At 40.3% G+C, this 21906-nt stretch overlaps 1 protein-coding gene across 3 annotated transcripts; it reads left to right on the top strand.

Annotated features, from left to right (window-relative positions):
- The first annotated feature begins 154 nt into the window (after positions 1-154).
- On the top strand, positions 155-10992 carry DNAJB9 (DnaJ heat shock protein family (Hsp40) member B9). Of its 3 annotated transcripts, none has more exons than XM_065626771.1 (3): positions 155-233; positions 4064-4291; positions 5924-10992. In XM_065626771.1, exons 2-3 carry the CDS (start codon positions 4075-4077, stop codon positions 6352-6354), a joined length of 648 nt encoding a protein of 215 aa, XP_065482843.1. In that variant the 5' UTR covers positions 155-233; positions 4064-4074; the 3' UTR covers positions 6355-10992. The 3 variants fall into 3 exon arrangements, with proteins under 3 accessions (XP_065482843.1, XP_065482842.1, XP_065482844.1); XM_065626770.1 differs by lacking the exon at positions 155-233 and adding an exon at positions 825-879; XM_065626772.1 differs by lacking the exon at positions 155-233 and adding an exon at positions 1092-1128.
- The last annotated feature ends 10914 nt before the right edge of the window (positions 10993-21906 follow it).

Below are 21906 nucleotides of genomic sequence, written 5' to 3'. Positions count from 1 at the left end.
GGCCCCTCCCTCTCCCTCCGCCCCGCCCAGCGGCGGCAGCTGCAGCAGGGCCGTCCGCGTGCGCGGCGTCACGTGGGGCCGGGCGGCCAATGGCGCAGCGCTTCGTGTAGGAATCGCGGTTGCGGCGCTGGGAGGGAGGGTCGGCGCTAGCGCTGGCGGCGGTTGGGCGGGAGCGGCGCGCGGGGCGCTGAGGGGCAGCGGCCGCGGGGCTGGCGGCGGCGAGCGGGGCTGAGGTGAGCGGGGCTGAGGTGAGCGGGGCTGAGGTGAGCGGGGCGGCGGGACCGGGCCTGCGGGACCGGGCCTGCCCTCGGCGGGGAGAGGGTGGCAGCGAAGGGCTTGGGCTGCTGGAGAAGGGCTTGGGGAAGGCGGAAGGGTGTTGAGGTAGCTGGAGGGAAGGCGGACGCGGAGGGGCCGGAGAGGTTAGGGGGCGCTCGGGTGGCTGGGGAAGGGGAGGACTGGGAAAAGGTGGGCGCTGGGAGTCAGTCTGGTGGATTTATTTGCCCTTTGGGCTCTCGTTCCTCATTAGGCCCATCTGCTGTGGTGTTCCCAAGCCTGGCCGACTTGTAGGTGGGACAGCGTCACTTAGTGTGGCTGGTATCATCTTCCAAGCTCTGGCCCGGCCTTGCGCTGTGGTACGGCTGTAGCGAGGGTCTTTGGGGTCTGGTAGGGACGATGGTGCCGGGGGAAGCTCTGTCTCTTTTCTCTGTTCTCCAGAGCAAAATTCAGGAGCCTTCTGTATTTGCTTTCTGGTCAGTATAGCAGAGGCCAAGCAAAGTACAAGCCCTGCAGTTTGACGGACTTTTCTGTGGCTCGTTGTGGGTTAGGAGACTTGCTTACTCATTGGGTTAGTCGCGATATGAGAACCAATGGAAAACTTCGGTAACTTTCTTACTACTAATAAATAGTTTCCAAAACTTAATTATGTGACAACAGAATTCCACTGGATGGTGCATTGCAATTCATGTAATCAGAGCACTAGTGATGCTGTGGATTTGCTTAGTATGTGAGACTTTGTGACTGTAAGCGTGTACCTAAGATCTTTGCTAATTACTTTCAAACAGGGATGGAATAGTGTATTTGCAAGATGGAAGTAGCTCCTTATGTTCTATATGTGACATTTTATTGCAGGTACATCATCCTTAAACATAATTTCATCTTGCAGCTATTGATAAATGTTGATAAACTGAATAAAAAGCTGATTGAGTGTTATTATCTCTATAATACTTCTGATAAATATGAGACATTATACTACTTATACCAAGATTAATAGTAGTTCAGATCTGTAGCTACTTATCCAACAGACTTAAATAATTAAACTGTGTTAATAAAATCTTTTAACTTTATTGCTACATGTACCTAAATAAAATGTAGTTTTCCATAATTGTTAGGAGGGACTGTTTTGTGGCATGAGCTTAATGTCAGGGAGTATACAGACCGTAATGAGTTCCGGAATGTGTTTTAAGTAACTACCGCGTTTAGCTGGGAAAGTGAAACTTATCTGCCCCTTTTTGATTCCGAAACTGACGGAAAAGAGACATAAGCAGAATAAGTACTTAAAAGAGACTTTATTTTGAAAGTGATTGTGAAAACTAGTTAGGGATGACAGGGTGGAGGTTGAGCATTTAACATCTTAGTTAACAATAGCAGCACTGAGATGCTGACAGCATATAAAATAGGTATTTTCTAAAAAGCGAATTCTGTAATTGATTATAGTGTCTAAATATAAGACTTACTATGTCTTTGTGATAACCTTAAGTTTAAAATGCTGCTTATATTGGAGTTTCATTTGTATTTGATTTTCATTTACATTTCATTTTATTCTTATATTTGAGTTTTATTGAGTTGTTCAAGGGCAGCACTAAATCTGTCTACATTATTTAAAAAAACTGAAACTTAAGTACTGTTTTTCTTTTTAAAAAATGCTTTAGAAATCCAGATAAACCTAGGGGAGGTATAGCATAGAACCACATTAAAGAAATCCTAGTATAAAAATGTAGAAAAAGGAAAACTTAAGTGTAATTCATTATCAAGAAAAAGTGAAGTTGAAAAGGTTAGGCGGAGCAGAAGCCTTTAAGGGAGTAACTTGATGTTTTCAGGCTCTAATGAACTCGGGAATTATAAAAGAGGGTTTGACTCTTAATGAAGGGCGTTAACTGGTCTTTTTAGCTCTTTTCAGTGTTAATAGTAGAAGCGAGGAGGTTAGCCTCAAGAGAATGCAGCAGGTGATTATATAAGCAAAATGCAGGTACAAGGAAATGAAGTAAAATAAAAACAATTTCGTATGTGAGATGAAGACATGAATCTGTACTAAAGTGTGGAACAATGTACATGTGTGTAGTTCTTAGTCCCCAAGTGGCAAAGGTTCATGTCAGTGAACTGGTGAGAGAAAGATATGTAGAAAAGCTTTGGAAAGGCTTGTACTAAACGTATGTCTGGTATCATGCACAAAGAATACTAAAAAGAACTGTCCATTTGGTATCTAAGTACACCGATCAAAATACAATTTGTTTCAACTGCTGCGCCCTAACACTTGATATCATGCAGGCTGCTAGCCAAATAAATGCTTAAGAGGGCAGGGACACATTAATCTTACGAGGCTTTTGCTCTTGCCTCACAACATTCATAGTAGTCCTCCAACTTGAGTATTAGAATTTTTTTTTTTTCCAGTTTTTGGTGCTTGGGTATTAATTTTCTTTAGTGCATATAGACTTTCTATTAAAGGCTTAATTATCTTAATTGACTTTTGGACTCTGCATGACAAATGTTTGGGCCACCTACTGTCTAAAAGTATTCTAACTTTAATGGTACTCACACTGCAAGGTTAGTTTATTCAACTTTCAGGAAACTTCTGCCATTCATCTCCTTGAGTTGTGCTTATGGTATACTCAAATCAGTGTAATCCGATGAGGGGAATGTGTTACTTCGGGCATGTTCAAGGCTTTGTTGTATATCCTGCTGGTTAGGTGACAGCCAGCGTTCTGTCTTTGAACATTCATGTTTCTATATTTTGTGGTTTTAATATAATATGCACAGGCCTTGGAAAATCATTCGATCTCTCCTTCTAGTAGGAAGAGCTCGCTTTCTCCTTCATAAAAATTATGAAAGAACATGTGGCTACATGGAACTGATTTTTTCTTATGGCTTATTTATGCTACAGCTTTTTCCATAAGTTCTAGCATCAGTTTGTTTTAAAATGTAACTTTTTGATATACATGTTGCTGAAAAAAAGTTACAGCCTTTAATTATTGTTGAAACTGCTTGTCTTATATGAAGACTTCTTTTTTGAGTTCATTTCAAACACTGAGAGTTTCAGATGCAGACCCTTATGAAGTGATATTTATCAGTTGAATGTTTTGATATGAAAGATATGGTAGGTGTTTTTATTTAGAGTACAATCTAATATGAAAGTAAGCTAAGCCCAGCCCATTGTAAAGGAAAATGTGTCCTACTAGACTGAACTCTGTCCTTTAAATGACTGTTTTAGTCTTGATCATGTTCACCTTAGGTCAGCTAAATGACCTTCTGAAGCTGAGCATGAGTGTCTAACAGTCTTGTCTTCCTGTGCCTCAGTCAGTCTCTAGGCCAGTTGTGTTTTCAGGCTCTTACTATTGCACGAGCTTATCAGTGAATTGGTCTTCCAGTACTGAGTGGGTTTTGCAACCTGTGCTTAATTTAGAGCTGCTGTGTTTATGGTCCTAGAACTCAAGGATTAGTTTAAAGCTAGTTCAGCTATGCCAGCTCGAACTGTTTGATACAGTGAAATGTATTGTGTATTTACTTCAACAGCTCTGTGGGAAATGTGTATTTAAGGATAGGTGAAATAGATGAACACCAAAGCATGTTTGTGATGTATATGAAATGTGAATTTGTAGTATTTTCATTTACATATTCTGTGATTATGAAACTAGGGGAATGGAGTTTGACACTTGTGAAAAAACATGCTTACATGTCTGTCACTGAGTGACTCTTGAAACATACAGGTCTTCCTCTTCTAGCTCATAGTTGTACCTTAAGTTGTAGAACCTGAAATAAGTTGTTCAAATATATTTCTTTTTCTTTCTAGGAGCTAGAGAAATGGCAACTACACAATCTGTCTTCACATTTGCTCTCTGCATTTTAATGATAATAGAATTAATACTGGCTACAGAGAGCTATTATGATATCTTAGGAGTTCCAAAGAATGCATCTGACCGCCAGATCAAGAAGGCATTTCACAAGCTGGCTATGAAATACCACCCAGACAAAAATAAGAGTCCTGGTGCAGAAGCAAAATTTAGAGAAATTGCTGAAGGTAATATATGCTAACCTAAGTCTTAAAAATTTGACACATGGCTTATATATTTGTGAGCAAATGTGGTAACTTAAGTATACTCTGTTTTTACTGAATAAGAGGTAAAAATATTTTTTTTCTTAATTCTACCTCTGTGATGTCAAATGTCCAGTATCAATATCTGACTTGTTTCTGTGTCCTTGCACATCAGCAAGCCATTTACAGTTTATGCATTCCTGCTTATTAGGCTTTTTGGCTTATGCCTCTTGCTCTTACTTGGCAGCAGGACAACTTGAGCCCTAGGACATTAATTCTTATTTTTTGATCTGTCTAGTAAGATCCAACTCTGGATTACTAAGGCTTCAGGGTGACCTAACAGCAACCTCCCAGTAACTATGACAAGATTATACCCACCCCCCCTGTAGCAAGGTGCTTCAGTAGTTTATGTGGGAGTACAAGAAACAACAGGTGAAAGAGGTTATAAGGAAAAAACTTTTTCACCTTGAGGACAGGCCAATGTTGGAACAGGTTGCTTAGAGAGGTTGTCCAGTCTCCAACCTTGGAGATTTTTCAGTAATTAGTAGATAAACCCTGAGTAACCTAGTCTGATCTCGTAACTGACCCTACCTCAAGTAGGAGTTTAGAGTAGAGACCTTCTGCGGTCACTTATGACCTGAATTATGCTGTGATAATAAACCATTCATAAGAGTTTTGTGATAAAATATAGTGGTGGAAGCAAATAATTGAGAATAGCAAAAGGCTTGCTGAAAAAAATAAGGTGTTCCCACTTAAGTGAAAGGGAGGGACAGTCTTGTTAGATATGTACTGCAGTTGTTAGCTCCTATTACAGGAGTGTTGAAGTATATAGAATAATTGCAAGCTTTTCAAAAATAAGAAAATGGAAGCATTTAAAATACTTAATTTTATCAGAATGGGTATATTATCTGTCCAAGTTTCTGCCTTGGAACACCTGTAGCTGTAGTTCTGGACCAAAGAGCAGATTGAAACCTAATTCCATTTCAAGTATATCCAAACACAAAATCTAGACTTATTGTTGAACTTCTGAAAAATCAAGAATTTGGACATAGAGGAAATTAATTCCCTTTATTTTATCTCTTTGATGTTTTTCTTGTCGCTTAGTTGTAACTGTGGTGTAGCTAGAACTTGCTGGCTGGCAAGTAGTTTTGCAGACATTGCACTATGTTTCTGTGATAGGAATGTAGCAGACAGTTAATTTTGTTAAGTAGAGCTCCTAATTCATCCTCTCTCTTTCACAGTCTTTCTGATTGCCATATGTCATTGCTATTTTCTTTCAAATATAAACACTAACCTTTATTGCTAGTTAAACTGTTGTGTTTTGTGAATTTAAAATTTTGAGAATATAATCTATCTTCATAGTATAGCTATATTTATTATTATAAATAAGTATTTATTATGCAACAGCTTGATCTGGATTGGAAAATGTTAAATGTTGAGCTTGATTGGTCTTGCATGTTGAATGGAAGTCTTGCTTGAAATTTTTCCCGTTGAGAGACTGGGAGAAAGCTGCTGTTCTTTGTGTATGGTTTTATATTTTTTTTCCCCTTTTTCTTTTTTTTTTTAAATGAGAATGTAAATAAACTTTTTAAACTTTTTTTTTTAAAATGGAAATAGCATATGAAACATTATCAGATGAGAATAAACGAAGAGAGTATGATCAGCTTGGCCGTCACGGAGGACAAGGAAATAATGGAAGCCCGTTCCATCAGTCATTTAATTTCAACTTTGATGATCTCTTCAAAGACTTTGACCTCTTTAGTCAGAACTCACGGTCCAAAAAGCACTTTGAAAATCACTTCCGAAGTCATCGGGAAGCTCACAATCGGCAAAGACGTTCTTTCCAAGAGTTCTCCTTTGGAGGTGGACTGTTTGATGATGTGTTTGAAAATATGGAAAAAATGTTTTCGTTTAGTGACTTTGAAAATGCACACCGACACGCGGTGCGAACTGATGCCAGGTTTCATGGATCCAGCAAGCACTGTAGGACTGTCACTCAGAGACGAGGAAATATGGTTACCACATATACAGACTGTTCCGGACAGTAATATTTCCTTTCTTTTCATCTCTCTTTTTCTTTCAGCATCTTCATAATCTTTCTTGGTTTTGTGCTAACATGGAAAAAAAAAATCTTTGAACTGTTTGTTCTAAAAAACACTTAACTGCTGTAAAGAAATTGCAGATGAAACTAATCTTTAGAATAGGAACAACATGCATTTGGGAAGTAGATGTCTCAGTAACTACTTAGAATGGGAGAGAAATACTGTCATGACGAAAGAAATTATATGTATTTCAGTTTAGTAAACACTTTATAAATTTGAACTTCAGCACAAGATATGTATTTTTAATTTCAGAAATGTAATATAATTTTTTTCATATATGCCAATTTAGGACTGTTTGAGTTGCCAGTGTGTGGTTTGCAACAGAGGAGATACTTTAATTTTGAAGTGCTGCTTTTATCACGTCTTTCAAAGTTTTCACTTGCTGTTTTTACTGGATACAGACTTATTGGGCAAATTAGGTAATTCACACAAAATAGCAGCAGAAATATGACTTAACCTGGGTCTTTGTTACTCTGTCCAGCATTGCAAACTTTTAAAAGTTGGAAAATAACAAGAAGGAATATGTTAAGATTGTACTTCACCTGAGAGAGTGATGTAGGAATTACTTTTACTTCCAGATGGCCTTTCAGTGGCCTGAAAAGGTTTTAGGATTTGAGTTACCCTTGACTTATTTAAGGGATATTCGTGCAAGATTGTGTGCACACAAGGTCTTATTTTTTCTTCCAAAATACAAATATCTCTCTAACAGGATTTGGAAGAGCATACTGAAAACACTCTTGTTTTATGCTTATTATGTTACCATGCGTGCAATGTAGTTTCCATAGTTCAGTTTATTGAACTTAAATACTCCTCTGTGCTCTTGTGAACTTAAACAAGATAAACTTGCCTGCAGATTGTAGTGTTTATGGAATGGTCTAAATGAAAAATACATTTTGTTTAGGTTGACAGATTTATTACCTGTTAGCAGGACTTTTTCAGTGTTGTGATTTGAAAGGTAAATTCTTAGCATAAGCATAGTAAACCTGAAAATTACAATTGTTATATTAATGTAATGCCTTGTGGTGCTGGAATCTGATAATAAGGGCAGTAGCGATGGGTATCAGTTTCGGCACCATGGAAATCCATAACTGGTCTAAACTATTTAAAACTAAAAAGAAAGAAAACAAAAAACAACTTGCAAACAAACAAACTCCCTGAATATTTTAACCAATGTCAATCCAAAAGTTCTGTTTTATTGTTTAATTAGTACTACAGGTTTAGTATATTAAAATGGTTCCCCTTAATGAGATTGCTCTCACCCACATACTGCTGTCCCTCTAGAACTGTGAGACAAGAATTTACCTTTCAGATTAATTGCATGAGCAAAATGACCGTTTTGGACAGCAGTGTTCTAATAGGTTTTAAGAACTCAAAGCCTTTCTCAAAAGAGATTTAACCCTTCGCTTCTCAGATTGATATTGAAAGCTGCCTGTTTGCTAAGTAACTTTAATCTTCTCCTCGAGGGTACATATTATTGCTTGTTCAGTTTTCATTCACTAAATACTTGGAGTAGATTGTTGCATTATATTAAGTGCTTTTCCTTTTCCATGTTCTTTATTTATTAATAGACTAATACCTCATATTATGGTCTTTTTATAAAAAGCCAGTAATTTGTGCAACATTATCGGAATGTGCAATAGTCTTATAGTAGGACAAGTGCTGGAGTGTGTTTCTGTTATTTCCACCCTTTTTCTGTGTAAGTAGAGATTTTTAGTTTCTTCTTTATAATCATGATATGATTCAACCAAAAGTTGTAATTCATGCAGATTTCTGCATTTTTTTTCTTTAATATATTCCATCAGTCCTGTGCATGAATCAAATTATCTGCCTGATTCGTATCATATGGGCATCCAAGTGAACATATTTTTAACTTAAAGTTCTGAATTACTTGCACAAATTTAAAGTTTTTTTAGAGGGCATTTCTGTTTGCATTTGAGGAGAATTGTTAACACTGATAAGACTTTGGAAGGATATGGCCTTTATTAATATAAGGGAGTATTAGTGAATGTCCTTTAGGGATGATGACTTCTGGAACTTAAAGGTGAGAGGCAACTCTAGAAGAAGGATACAAAGGGAAAATGCTAATGCCTTAGTCTTGTGAATATTTTCTTCATTTAAAAAAAAAAATCTTAAGTGTGGGAGAAGGAATATTTAAAGTTCCTACTCGAACCAAACCATTGAATTCTCCCAAGGTAGTCTTTTCCAGTTGCGAACTCGGCTTCATTCCCTAATCTTGAATTAAGAGGAATAAAAGCTAAAAGGAGCACTGTGAGTTGTAGGAAATACAGCCACCCCCAAAACCAAAGTCTTTTCCAAGTGACTGTATGAGTTCACTGTCTTTCAGGATAAGCTTTTAGGTAAAAATCAAGGGTCATTGGCTTCTTCTAAGTTAGCTTTCCCTCTTTGAGGGTGCTCCAAACTTTATTTGTACTAAGTGTACTTGTTTTCCTTAACTCTTTAAAGTCAAAGTATGAAAAGGATAATAAAATGATAGGGTTGCTAGTTTTCTAACTGATAGTACCTTAAAAAGACCTCTGCCTAGTCTATTTTTATCTGCTTCCATGTTAGTTCTCTTAATTACTTGTCTTCGGAAACCCAACGGATACTTCCTGTTATTCCTATGGTTTTTTAAGTGGCCTTTCTGCTTGTTTTGGTTGTTGATCCAAGGTAAAATCCAAAGGAGAGCTTGTTGGTATCTAAGAGTCTGGGTATGCTTTGAATAGACTTTAGCTGAAGAAAGGCAGGCAGGATTTCCTCAGCCAGCAGTCTTCAGTTCCATGGCTGTCAGAACACAAGCTTGCAAAACGTGTTGTGTTTCTCACTTCTTCGGAGCTCTTGCACATTCTTTGCCTATTTATAGTGTTTGCTTCATGGCAGGCTCTCCAGCGGAAGTCCTGGTATAACCTTCTGACACCCCTGACTTGAGAAGTTTGCCATCTTTGATCTTCATATCTTGTGAAAAGACACAGCAAAATATTTTTTTTTTGTTGTGTGAGAGTGAAAAGTACAATTCTTTACAATTTTTTGAAACACATTTATGCATATGCAACTCCAAATGGTTGAGTTTCTAAAACTTTACAAAATAATAGTGTTTTTTCATGTTTATTTTTTCCCATTATACTTTTGAAACACAGTATCTAGTGGAGATGAAAGCACTGTAAACTTAATTAGGGTGCCATTACATTAAACATGTGAAAATTGTTTGTGTGTGACTTTTTTTTTTTTCTTCCCTCCCCCCCTGCCCCAGCTCTGTTCTTCAAGATGTAGATGGAAGCCAGATTCGAGTGGGTTGTGTGGCACTTGTGTTTTATGGAACATTTTGACCACTCCATTTTCTCTGAATGGGATGACAGGTTTGGCAGAGAGAAGGACGTGGGGCTGGAAGAAATTGGCTTAATTTTACCTAGTCTGTTTTTCTTAGAGATGTTGGGAGTTGTGAGGAGTTCAGGCACTATGCCTGTAAACCAAGCAGATGACAAGACCTGTGCAAAAGGGCCTTTTTCTGAGAGGCGGAAGGCCTCTGCTTAGAGAACTGATGGGTCTCTGCCCACAGCCTGTGCTCCCACCACCCTGCTGAGTTGTGTGAGGGCAGTAGGACTAGCACTAATTGGCCTGGATTGTGACTGAAAAGTGATGATTCTGAAGACAGAGTTAGGATGCTGTCGTGCTGGTTTGAAAGTTGACTGCAAGGCTGTGCCTGCAAGTTCTTGTTTTCTGGGTCTACTCCTTAGCAGGTGGAAGGTATGAAAGTTTTGGGATTTAATATGTCTCATCAGAACCAGCTTCCCAGGAACCTAAACAAATCTGCCATCTTAACAAGGCAAAACCAAATTTTGAGTACTAAATGTGTTGGACACAATGGGACATCTGTGTAATCTTTTTATGCTGAGGGGAGTGGGGTTTTCTAAATTATTTATAAATTTTAAAATCCCATCAGGAGTTCCTGTTGGACTCGGAACAAAAGCTGTGTGTAGAGTACCTTGACTCTGCTGTGTATGGGAAGGTCATTTGCTCTGGTGGCTGACGTGGTTGGAACACTGATTCATACAGCCGTGCTGCTGACTTCTGTAGTGTGGGCACCTGTTCCTTCAGGGGCTGGACAGAGACCAGCTTTGTAGAGACCACTTAGCAGTTGTGATATCAACTGACCGTCTGTCCTAGCATAAGTCTGAATCAAATCCAGGTTAAGGCTGTGACTCATCCTTGATTCCAGTTTGGTAAAAAAAGAAAAAAGAACACACAAAACCCCCTGCTTTGAAGTGGTGTACTCCAAAGCTTAAGCACAGTGGAAAACAATGTTTTACATGGGGAACATTACCTATTGAGCAGTGGCATTTGATTCAAGAGCATTTGTTTTAAGAACTGCGGTAACACTGAAATGAAGGTTACTGGTTGTGTCATTCATACTGTGGTTGCAGTCACACTAAAAGGTGCTGTGGAGGAGCTCAGGACACCAGGGAGGGCTGCAGTATTCTACCAAGACTTTGAGACACCAGCTGGAGATGGTGGACCCTTTTTTCCAAGCAGATCTTCTGGGGCAGTCCAGTGAGGAATGAATGTATGTCTGGTATCAACATAGATATAGTCCTTGTTCTTCTGGGGGAGGGAAGGGCTGGGGTTTTTATTTATTTTGGCTTGTGTTGCAGGTCTGTTTGGAGTCCGAGTTGTGTGTTTCTCTAGGCTGGCAAAAACCAATGCACTTCTGAAAGGTATCCATAAGGAGAACGAGGGAGGTGCCTGACCCACCTTTGCTCTGCCTGACACCCGTTCTCTAGCTATAGGCAGGTAGCAAGGGGTGCTGTCAGAAATCCTGATTGTGTCTGGGTGCTTTGGGGGTGCAAGCTTGACCTAGTAGAGACCTATGCTAGTAGAGACCCCTGGAGCCTTCCCATTGTTTGGGTCTGATGCTTGGCCTTTGCAAATACTGCCCCAGGATCTCCTGACTTGCAGATGCAAGTGAGACTAAGCTGAGGAATATTCAGGGAAGTGCGTCGTCTTCTTGTGCTTTGTGGGTTTTTTTGGGGTGGTTGGGGTTTGTTTGTTTTTTAAACTACACGGAGTACTTTGACGAGGAAACCAGAGTGGAGAGAAGGAAATGAGGAAACCAGTAAACCAGTGCTGTCTGAATTAAGGTGGAGAGGACCTCTGTCAACAGGTCATTTCATGAGCATGTTGTTGTGGGGTGTAATGTCCCAAGTCCTAAGCTGAAGAATTGTGGCTAGCATACATCTGGAAGCCAGAAGCACACACAGAGACTGTCACGGGCTGGATGCAGAGGAACCAGAGGAAATAATGTTTGCAGTGATTGCTCTGGTCTTATGGTTCACCCAACTCCTTATGCCTTGCAGCACCACTCACTGCATGAGGATGGCAACCTCCACCCTGGGACTTCTTCAGGAAGTAGTCAGGATGAAAATAAGTGTTTCCGTTTCAATTGCTGGCCAGGACTTCCTGAAAGTATTCATGTCGTCATCTTTTCTCCAGCTATGGCTGCCCCACTGGGGAGTGCATGGTGGTGGGGAATTGGCCAGGTTCCAGAGAAAGACCAGGAGTTGTGGAAGATCTAGGTGACATTAGCACTGGTGGTGTAGCTTGTCTTACAAACTCCTGCAACTTCCAATCTCCTGCAATGCAAAATGGAGCATGGTTTTAACAATATGAACTGTGGGCCAAACAGTGTGTGGAGACATGAGTCCTAGAGTGACTTCAAGGATGTTACAGATGTGCTGAAGGATACAAATGAGCTGCAGGATGGTGTCCTCAGCCCGATCTGGGCTGCGGAGGGTAGGGTATTGTTTCAGATTCCAGAACATGTGCTATTAAGGGTGGATGTGGTCAACCTGCTCCAGAAGTGCAGAATATTGAGCAGTCTACATCAGTTGACCCTGGGGCTATACCTGTGTTGCTGTCATTCTGAAAGTGTAGTTGCCAGTTTCAGACTGAACCCACTGTTAGGCACCGCTTGTTCTTAGAATTTTACTAGACAAGAGAAAGAGAGATAATACATTTTAGGGGGTTACTTGTTGATGATACTGCCATCATCTGTTCTTCATCTCCCACTGGCATGGAAGTGAATATGCTAAATGGGAAATAAGAAAGATGAAGTGAGTCTTGTCTGAGGGGTCTCACTTGACTTTAATCCATTTCACTTTAGCACCTGGCACTTGCAATATTTTTAGCCTTGACTATGCAGGATTTTGGGTAGTGATCTAACGAAAAGTTGTATATTATACCCATAGGGCAGAAATAACATACGTTTCTCTTCTGCTGTGCAACGATAGGCACTTTAGAGAACTCTAATTATAAAACTGAGTTGAAATGCCTGTTCTGGGGCAGTGTTTGCCAGACTCCACCTGGCTGAAGTAGGGGAAGCACTTGAAATGCCGTGATCATAATGCTGAGCATGCAGAGCTCCAGCTGAGAAAGAAGACATTCTCTCCTCCATCCAAATTCCTTAATGAATCCAAACAATGGTTTTGATTCAGTCATTCTACTTTAATATGTAAATTGGTGACATGGAACTCATTTTAAAGTTGTGTGGGTCTTTGACCTGTCAGGCAGCAAACCCATGCTCAGGTTGATGGTTCTGCTGCCTCCTGGTAGCTCTAACTTGGAGACAGGTGGGCAGGCAGGACAGAGGGAGTGCTCAGAGTGTTGCTGCAATCAGTGTGCAGATGTTATCACTTGTGTACAAATAAATGAAATAATTACCAGTGCAGATGGAGCATATACACAACTTGTTTGTGCCAGCAGCTGAATGCAGAGCTCCTGGCTTGTTGGTAGAAATGTTATAAAAAATCAAGAAACACAGCTTCTCTCTTCCTCTTCTTACGTGCTCCTTTTTTTTTTTTTTCTCTCCTTTTCATGTCTTTGCTGGCTCAGCTCTACTCCAGCCCTTCTACTTGGACAATGGCTATAGTTATGATGTTTCTACTCGCTTTGCAAGTCCCTATCAATTCATTTTAGTCTGTGTATATGAAAAATATTTTGCAACCCAATGATATTTTGTGAAACGGTACAAACCATTTCAGTGCAACCTGATTTCCTCCTGTATGTCTTTCCCCATATCCTGTTGAATTAGCCAAATACACAGCATGGGGTTTTGTACCCGTTTTGTGCTTTTATGCAAATGTTGCATAAAGCGAGACAGGTGCTGACAGATGACATCTTACGTAAAATCTGCTGCTATAAATGTAACCTACATATGGTTTTGAAAGAAAATTGACCTGGCAGAATGAGTTTATATCTGATCAGCACTTTGCGTGATAACCTTGAAGGTTAAAAATAAAAACAAACACCCAAGCCCCCAAAACCAAACCAAACCAACAAAAAACTCACCTCTAGTGTGTGGACTAACTAGAGAAGGGTAGCTGTTTTTTCTTATAAAATTCCTTTTGTGTTGAGGGAAACAACTTTTAACACATGATAAATAAACAAGGATCTGTAAGAGATACTGAAAGGAAGTAGCTGGAGCACTTCGAGTTCCAGAGTTATCTTTGCCCTTACTTAAAACAATGATTTATTTTCATTTATGGGCAACTAACAAAAGCAATGTGTGGCACTTCATAAAATTATCCCCTTGTCGTCTGAGTTTTATTAACATTCTCTAAGTACTGTCTTATGTCTGCCCAGTTCCAAGGTATTTGCATCAACTTACATGTCCTTCACTGGCTATGAGAATACAAGTAGTTACCATGAGTTATCACTGCTTAGACATGCAGTAATTTATTAGATGCTCATAATTCAGTCATGCGTTTGAGCCTTGACCTGAGTTACCCATGGTTACATAAATAATCTGAAATAAAGCCATGAGGAGAGGCCAGGTTTCTTGACTCCTGATGCTGTACCCTTACAATGAAGTTATTCTGGCTCTACTTAATCAGGTCCTACCTGAATCTGAGTCAAATTAATATGCTGCATCAGGTAATGCTTTTGGCCATGTTAGAAAACATGTCCTGTGTATGTCATGCTTCTATAATATCAAAACATTTTTCTTTTGTTGTGATGAAGATGGATCAGGAGCTACCTCTGTTCTATGTTGATAGTAATGTATTTTTTTCATGCACGGATCTTTAGTGTAGAAGACGTATGTGGTTATTTTCACACGTGTGGACTTACCAGTAATTCATTCAGTCTGTGTACTAAAAATGATGTGGCTGGGAAAAACTGCAAATACAACAAGGCTGTAGATTTGAAAAAGGGTGGATCCTGCCATAAAGAATGGGTAAACATGGAGAATGGGCACTTTGTCACGGAGCATCACAGCTCTACCCGGTAAGCGGTCCTGATGTGCCAAGGAGAGTGCATTTGAAAGAGGGAATATGACTATATAATTGCATTTACATGCTGCAGAATCATGAGGGTACACGTTATTTATGCCTGTATGTACCATTTCCAGTAGGTGGCTGTCACTTCACACTGACTTAAGTATTATATAATAACAGCTGTCACACCTTGTGAGAACCACAGTCTATTCTAGCAATATCATAACTCTGTTTACTTGCTGTCCATGAAGCCTAAGGACCATGCAAATGCTACACTGCACAGTAGTACTTCCCTATTAAATAAGCAACAATCCATCCCTTTAGCACATTTTTGTAAGCTATACAGTTCTTTTCAAGGCGAATGAATGGACAAATTAAGTTCGGAAAATGTATCAGTCACCTAACACATTCTAGAAATACAGACTTGTTTCCTCTGAACATGCTTTAAGGTTTTATTCTGGGTTAAATCTCAAAAACCAGCAAGAAAACATATACCCAGAATGGTGACTGAGAGATTATTGTCTTTGAAAGGTGTGGTGGTGTGGTGGGTTTTTTTCTGTTTTTGTTTTCTCTTGGGTTTTTTTGGTTGGTTGGTTGGGGTTTTTTTGTTTGTATGTGTTGGGGGGCTTGGGTTTTTGCTTCCTTTTTTCCTTCTTTTTAATTTTTTTTTTTCTTCATAAATTTATTGGCATGTTGGTCTTTATGTAGAGATAAGGTTTCTTCTTGCTGAAACTGTTACGAAGAATGGTGGTAGAAGGGAAGAAAAAAAAAGACTCAGGAATTTTGTTGCATTAAAAATGTGAAAGAGAGGCTGTAAGAGTGATCTTTTCAGTTGTTTCTTGTGTATTTGCAATATCAGTGCATATTGTAACTTCCTGTGAATATAGCAGTGTCCTAGAGAGCAAAACCTGTCATATTTGCTCAGCTGATATGTAGAGCTCTGGGAAGCAAAAGTGGACATAAACCAGTATTAAAATCTTGAAAAATAAAAGGTTCACCATTTGAGGCACATGCAATTGTGAAGTTAGGCGTTTTCCCTGTACAGAGTTCTCAAGTGTATCTTTTATAATACACTGAAACTAATACCATCAGCGATGCTGTGCCAGATTTATCTTGTATTTATTACATGGCATGTAATTTTGATGCTTCACTTTTTATGGCTGTTTTTGAGAAACTTTTGAGAAGCCTGGATGACTGAACAATAAAGTGGCAAATGCAATTCAAAGTAGGTGATTGTAAAGTGATGTTCATGGGGTGTAATGAAAAATAATGTGCCTAGCTGTGAGCACTACCATTAACAAGATCTTGTAGTTACCGTAGTTATAGCGAACATCAGCTCTGTGCTTAGGAGCAATGAGCAGAGCAAAACAGATTTTAGAAAGGAGTAAACAACAAAGAGCACATAGTTATGCAACCATATAAATACATATTTTACTTACCCTATGACTGCTCTGGTCAGTTCTCTCTATTAGAAGAAGGTGGAAGGTCTTCCCTATGAGGATTGACCAAGCAGATTAACGTGCTTCAGTCTTGGAAGAGGTGGCTATGGGGGGATATGCAGAGGCCTATAGAATCATCAGTGGTAATGAGATAATGGAAAGAGGTTGTTCGCTGTCTTTGGGGCTACAAGGACCAGTCTGTTACAGGAAAGTAAAGAAAATAAGCAGTTCTTCATGTAAGAGATAGCAGATGTATAGAACTTGCAAGAAAAAGAGGATGGTAACGAGATGTCACAGAAGCACCCCAAAATCAATTTTAGGCAGACAAGAAGTTCCAAAACAGACTTTATTCTAGCCAGAAAAGTGCAGCCAATAAAACTACTAGAAACAGGGTTTATACAGTTAGCTAGCACGCCGACAACATAAAATACGGGTTCGGATATCAGTTGAGGAGATAACTGGGGTACAGCAAAATAAGAATAATGAGGATCCACAGCGTGCCTGCGCACACTCACAAGAAACAAAACCAGAGCCCTCTGACTCCAGGGTGCCCACAAGACATAATCACTTGCCTGGGTTAGGCAAGGACTCATTCAAGGATATATCCAGTAAACAACCACTCACCCAAATGAGGACATGAGGTGCTCTCAGTCCTTGGAAGTCTCCTTAGATGGCGTCCCAGTCTAAGGAGAGGGCTCCAGTTCACAGACCTGCTGCTCCAAGAAGACCACTCCCAGGGGGGCCTTTGGTGGGAACCCCGTTTTATAGCCTGGTCAGATCTGGCTGTGGGCTTTACAACATGGTCCAGAAGCTTTGCAGCTACTCTGGGCACCTCCTCTGCTAATGATCCTGCCAATTGACTCAGGGGCCTGTTAAGGACCCTGTCAATGGACTGAGGGTCCCACCCCTCCTGCCCCACCAGGCGGTGGAGGTGAAGTCACCCTGCCCCGGGGTAGGGGAAGATGTGACTATCAGCACCTTAGGACCACCCTAGGTATGAATGTGGGGACAGGCACAGTGGGGCACAAAAGGTGCTAAAAGAGCCATCAACTGCCCCATTGAAGGTTTCAGATCTCAGGGGGGTGTGCAACTGCCACATGAGACTATAACACAGATTCAAGGTGAAACTGGGCAAATCTTGGAATAATTTTCTGTTGGGATTTAATAAACTGATAAACCTCTTCAAGCTCAGGAATTCCACGAGCAGAAACTATTTAGAGCTGGGGGGAGCAGAAGGGAAAAACACCAGATGTGCTTACCCTGTGCTACACCTTCCTAGGTGTTCGCTAATTGGAACAGTTGGAGGCAGAGTGCTAGCCTCAAAGAACCTTTGGTTTGTGGTACTGCAGCCATTCTGGCGTTTTAAGACACTTAAATTCCCATACTATATTTAAGTTTGTTAATCATTCTGTTGTTTTTTGTGATCACGTTCTAGTTTGTCAGTATGTCTTCTAGTGAGCGTAGTCTTGCAGGTTCATTCCTGCTCAACTTGATGTGATGTTCTCCGCGCAGATACAGTTCTACCTGTCTTCTGTCACTTCTAATTCTCTTTCAGTACTGTGTTTTTAGGAGAAATTCTGACAGCATGCTTAGTGTTATTTATTAATGATCTTTATTAGAAGAAAGAACTATGGTCTTGTTCTCTTTTTCACCTAGATTTGTCATTTCTTATGACCTAGACTACTGTGCCTGCTCTTCTGAGAGCTAGATTATAAAATAAATGGATAACTGTAAGTTACACAATCTGAATTCTACAGATCAGAGTTAAGGAGAGAATTAAGGAAGCAGATCAGGATTAAAAAAAAGGCAGATGTATTTAAAGGTACAGTATAAGGAACTGAATCAACACTGGCTTCTAGCAGGGTTCCCTAGCAGGGATTAGGAAGCTGACTGGAAAGAGAGACAATCAACAGTCTCTGCACGCTGCGGGCAGCTATGTTAAATCTTCAGCTCTACTTATCCTTAAGCCTGGAGCTATTTTCAGGGATGAACAAGAGACATGAGTGAAGAACAAAACTAGGCAAGGATCCAGTGATTTCTTGGTCACTGCCAGTTCTTCTGGTTACTCAGAACAAGACTGGTACAATTTCAGAAAAGCCCTGTAAAGTTGGTTGTGGCACTACATGTAACTGTGGGAGTCTGGAAACTTTTCAATCAGAGATATAGATTGTGCAGTGAAGAAATGGGTCATGGCTGCCTTGACTTGTTTTAGTTTACTAGACAGAAGAAGCTTCCCACGAAAGGACTTCTGTGGTCTATTTTTTCTTTCTGTGGACAAAGGGTACATGAATAATTCAATGTACTGGAGGATTTAAAGACAATGAATGGCTTATATGAGAGTTTGGGCAGTTCAGGGCCTTTTCTCAAGGGTATTGTAAATTGACCAGCGTTACTTCGGTGTAAAGTACAGTGGAGACCTCTCAGGTCATTGCAGGCTGATGGGGCCAGGAGGTTTGTGAGTCAGAGGGAACAAGGTTGGGAACTGATATATCAGCTGAATATCATAGTCAGCCTCTGCCTCATCAACAGGACTGTGTACCTTTATGAACACTACAATTGTCCGGAAAGGCAGGTAGGTGACTACAAGCATCTCCTTACAGTCAGGTTTTAGGAGAATGCACCTGTTAAAGAAGATGAAACATGGAGGTGAGAGTGGCAGCAAATGTGATGAGGAGTGGCTGGAGCCTGACATCACATCCCCACTGAATACAAACTGCTCAGGAAGAAGCTTGTGTGCTGCCTGTCCTTGCTGGTAGTTCTCAGATTAATAGTTAAACCACCCCTTAAACCACCACGCTATTCTCCCAGAATGCCAAGGATAGTAATTTTGTCTCCTTTCTGACTGTCTTTTAGTAGATAAAAAAGCTTGCTTTTTAGGCAGAAGAGTTAATGTGGGATCTGCCTAAATAGCAGCAGGGGCACGGGTCCTTGTCTAGGGGCAGGTTTGCTCCAGTGTCTCTGTTGCTGGACTTCCAGAATTTCTCCTGAGCATAAGAGACCACACTCTAGTGCCCTCATCTGGCTTTTTAAGGTGTGCAGAAGTCCTTCAGTATCTTCTGTCTTCTTCAAAGAGCCAGCAAAACCAGCCAGTTCCAGCCTGAATGCTTTCCTTGACAATGGAGCCTCAGGGTAGAAGGTGTTGCATGTGGGGGTGCAGCTGGCGAAGAGAAGATATTGAGATGTCCCAAAGACTTGGAGAAATTTTTTTCAAAAGGTCATGTCTTTTCAGAGAACTGGATCATCTATTTTAAAGAAATCTATGTGGGGAAAAAAAAAAGAAGTTTGTTTAATTTTTAGTTTTATTATAAACTAATGATTTTCTGAGGAAAGTAGATTTTCTTCCATAAAAATTAATAGCTTTCTGCAGCACTTCAACAAGGAAAGGAGAAATATCTTCATTACTTCCAGATTTGCACTGCGGCCTTAGGAGAGATTAAAACTAGATTCCAAGCATATTTTCATATTTTTCATGTAACTTCATATGCTCCTAGTTGCTTGCCAATTCGATTCAGTTTAGAAGGACCATTTGAATGAATCAAGTTGTTTGCTGAGGCTGCAAGCTGGGAACTGATCCAAAACAAGGAGGTGGTCCAAACACTCCTGAACTTTCTGACAAGACTAAATTCAAAACTTTCTGGAATCAAGGGTATGACCTGGCAGCTGATGGGAATAGCAAGTGAGCATTCAGCAGCAAGCTCTTCAAATGTCTCAGGCTTTACTGCCAACTCTTTTTATTAACTTCAGAGCTATGATACCTTCAGAAAGCAAGGGACCATACATGGATTTAAAATGCTGAAAGGTAACATTGAAAAAATTTATTTCTTCCTAACCCCATACTGCAGCTTCACGAACAGGCAGAACCTGCGGTGCATCTGCACCGGCTTCAGTAGCATCCTCAAAATATAAAAACCCCCAATCTGAACTGTGCCAGTGCTGCCTTGAGGGTAGTCCAAGGAGATGGGTTAGGAATGGACTTGCACTGTTTTTCTGCTCCTGGTTTCCGGAGATCAGCCAGACCTTGGCATACTTGAAAGCAATTAGGGAAAACAAAGCAAAACAAAAAGCAGGTCAATGTAACATTGCTGAGAGCCTGACACAGGCCATTTATTGTCTGAATTAACCTTTCACACCATTTTTTGATAAAGTTGCTGTTGCCCTACTAAGACAGCATAATTTTTTCTCTTCTCTGTGAGGAGCATCTGGTACCAAATGTTTGCTGAGGCCACGCCAAAAACAAAGAGAAGAGAAAACAAGAATGTTTTCCTGGAAGGCAAGGTAAGAGTCAAGCTGGGGCATCCTCTGTCTAAAAGACTTAAAGCACAAGCTGCTGCAGTGAGGAATAAACCTGGCATGTCTTTGGGTACCGATAGCCAACTCTGTCTGCTTTTTGTTCTTTTCTGTCCGTGGCAGCTAAAATCAACATGGCATAAGAAAGGCAATGAAGCAGGAGCTTAACTAATTACTGAGTCTCTGCTGGCAAAGCCACGTTAGTTCATCTAACCCTGCATGCTCTGGAGAGGAGTTCTGCTGCTGCCACATCTGAAAAATGCAAACTGCCAGGAGCACTTTTCTCTTACATTAGCAAAGTGGAGGTTATTGATGTGGCTGTATTAAACTTGAGGAGGAACAAGAGAGGGAGGTCGATGAGACTCTGCTTTCATGTCTCCAGACACAGTTACATTGGCAGAAGAATATCAGCTTTCAAAGTGAAATCTGAAAACTAGAGGAGGATAAGATATAAAACACACAGCATTTGCTGTTGAGATTTTAATGATTAAAACTATCACATTTTGTTACAGATGAAATGGGCGTTTTTAGGTCTCATATTGTCTTTCAGTGTCGTTATCCAGTTACTGGTTGTATAATTTAAAATCAGGACATAATGTATTTCATATTTTGCAAAAAGTCTGAGAAGCTGAAACTCCAGGAAAGCAGCATTTTTAACGTTTCACCACTGGATGGAGACAGTGCTCTAAAACATGTAAGTAATTGCTAATGAGACTGTAATGAAATCCCATGCGACAAAGAGGGTGGATATATTAGTAGACACTGCAGCAACAAACAGTGGAACACCAGCTAAATTTATGGCAGAAAATGTATTGAAAGAACATCCTTTAGATTTGTGTTTGACCTATTTTTATGGTGAGAAAAGGCGAGATTTAGTTTCAAAAAATTAATTCCAGTTCTCTGTACATACACACAAAGCTACAACGACACAGACAGGCAAGAAACAAGGAAATATAGAAGCTCTCTAGGATCCTCTTTATATTTTCCCAGGTCACAGTGTATTTTTCCTGACAGAAATTTCCTTCAGCTTTGTAGGTCTGGCCTTGAGGGCTTGATGCTGCTGGTAGCAGCTGTGGTTTCTCCAGCAATGGTTGCAGCGGATGTCTTGTTTGCAGGGGAGATGCTTCCCTTGCTCAGGGACCGTAAGGAGGAAGTCACAGGGTGGGAAGCAGCAGCAGAAGCAATTCCCACCAGCCTGCAGGCTGTTAGGAAGATCTTCAGAGATCACTGCAGGTTGGTCAGGAAGATCTTCAGAGATCACTGCGTTCTCAGGGATGAGAGTACAGATGGGGGAGATCCTGCCTTATCAGGGTTAATTTCTCTCCTCACATATGTTAAGGTGTTTTTGCACATTTTCTTCCATCTTCGCATGTGTGTGTGTGCGTGCAGGAGAGAGAGGGAAAGGCCTGTGGTGGTTTTTAGCTCAGTGTCTCATATAATCACACTATGCTTCTCTGTTGCCAGAAATAACTTTTGAATTTATTGGATGAATTAAAGATGAATTAAAT

The sequence above is a fragment of the Caloenas nicobarica genome, chromosome 1 (assembly GCF_036013445.1).
Source record: "Caloenas nicobarica isolate bCalNic1 chromosome 1, bCalNic1.hap1, whole genome shotgun sequence".
Classification (NCBI taxonomy): Eukaryota; Metazoa; Chordata; class Aves; order Columbiformes; family Columbidae; genus Caloenas; species Caloenas nicobarica.
The sequence above is the reverse complement of the archived record's forward strand: the minus strand, read 5'-3'. Positions and strand labels throughout refer to the sequence as shown.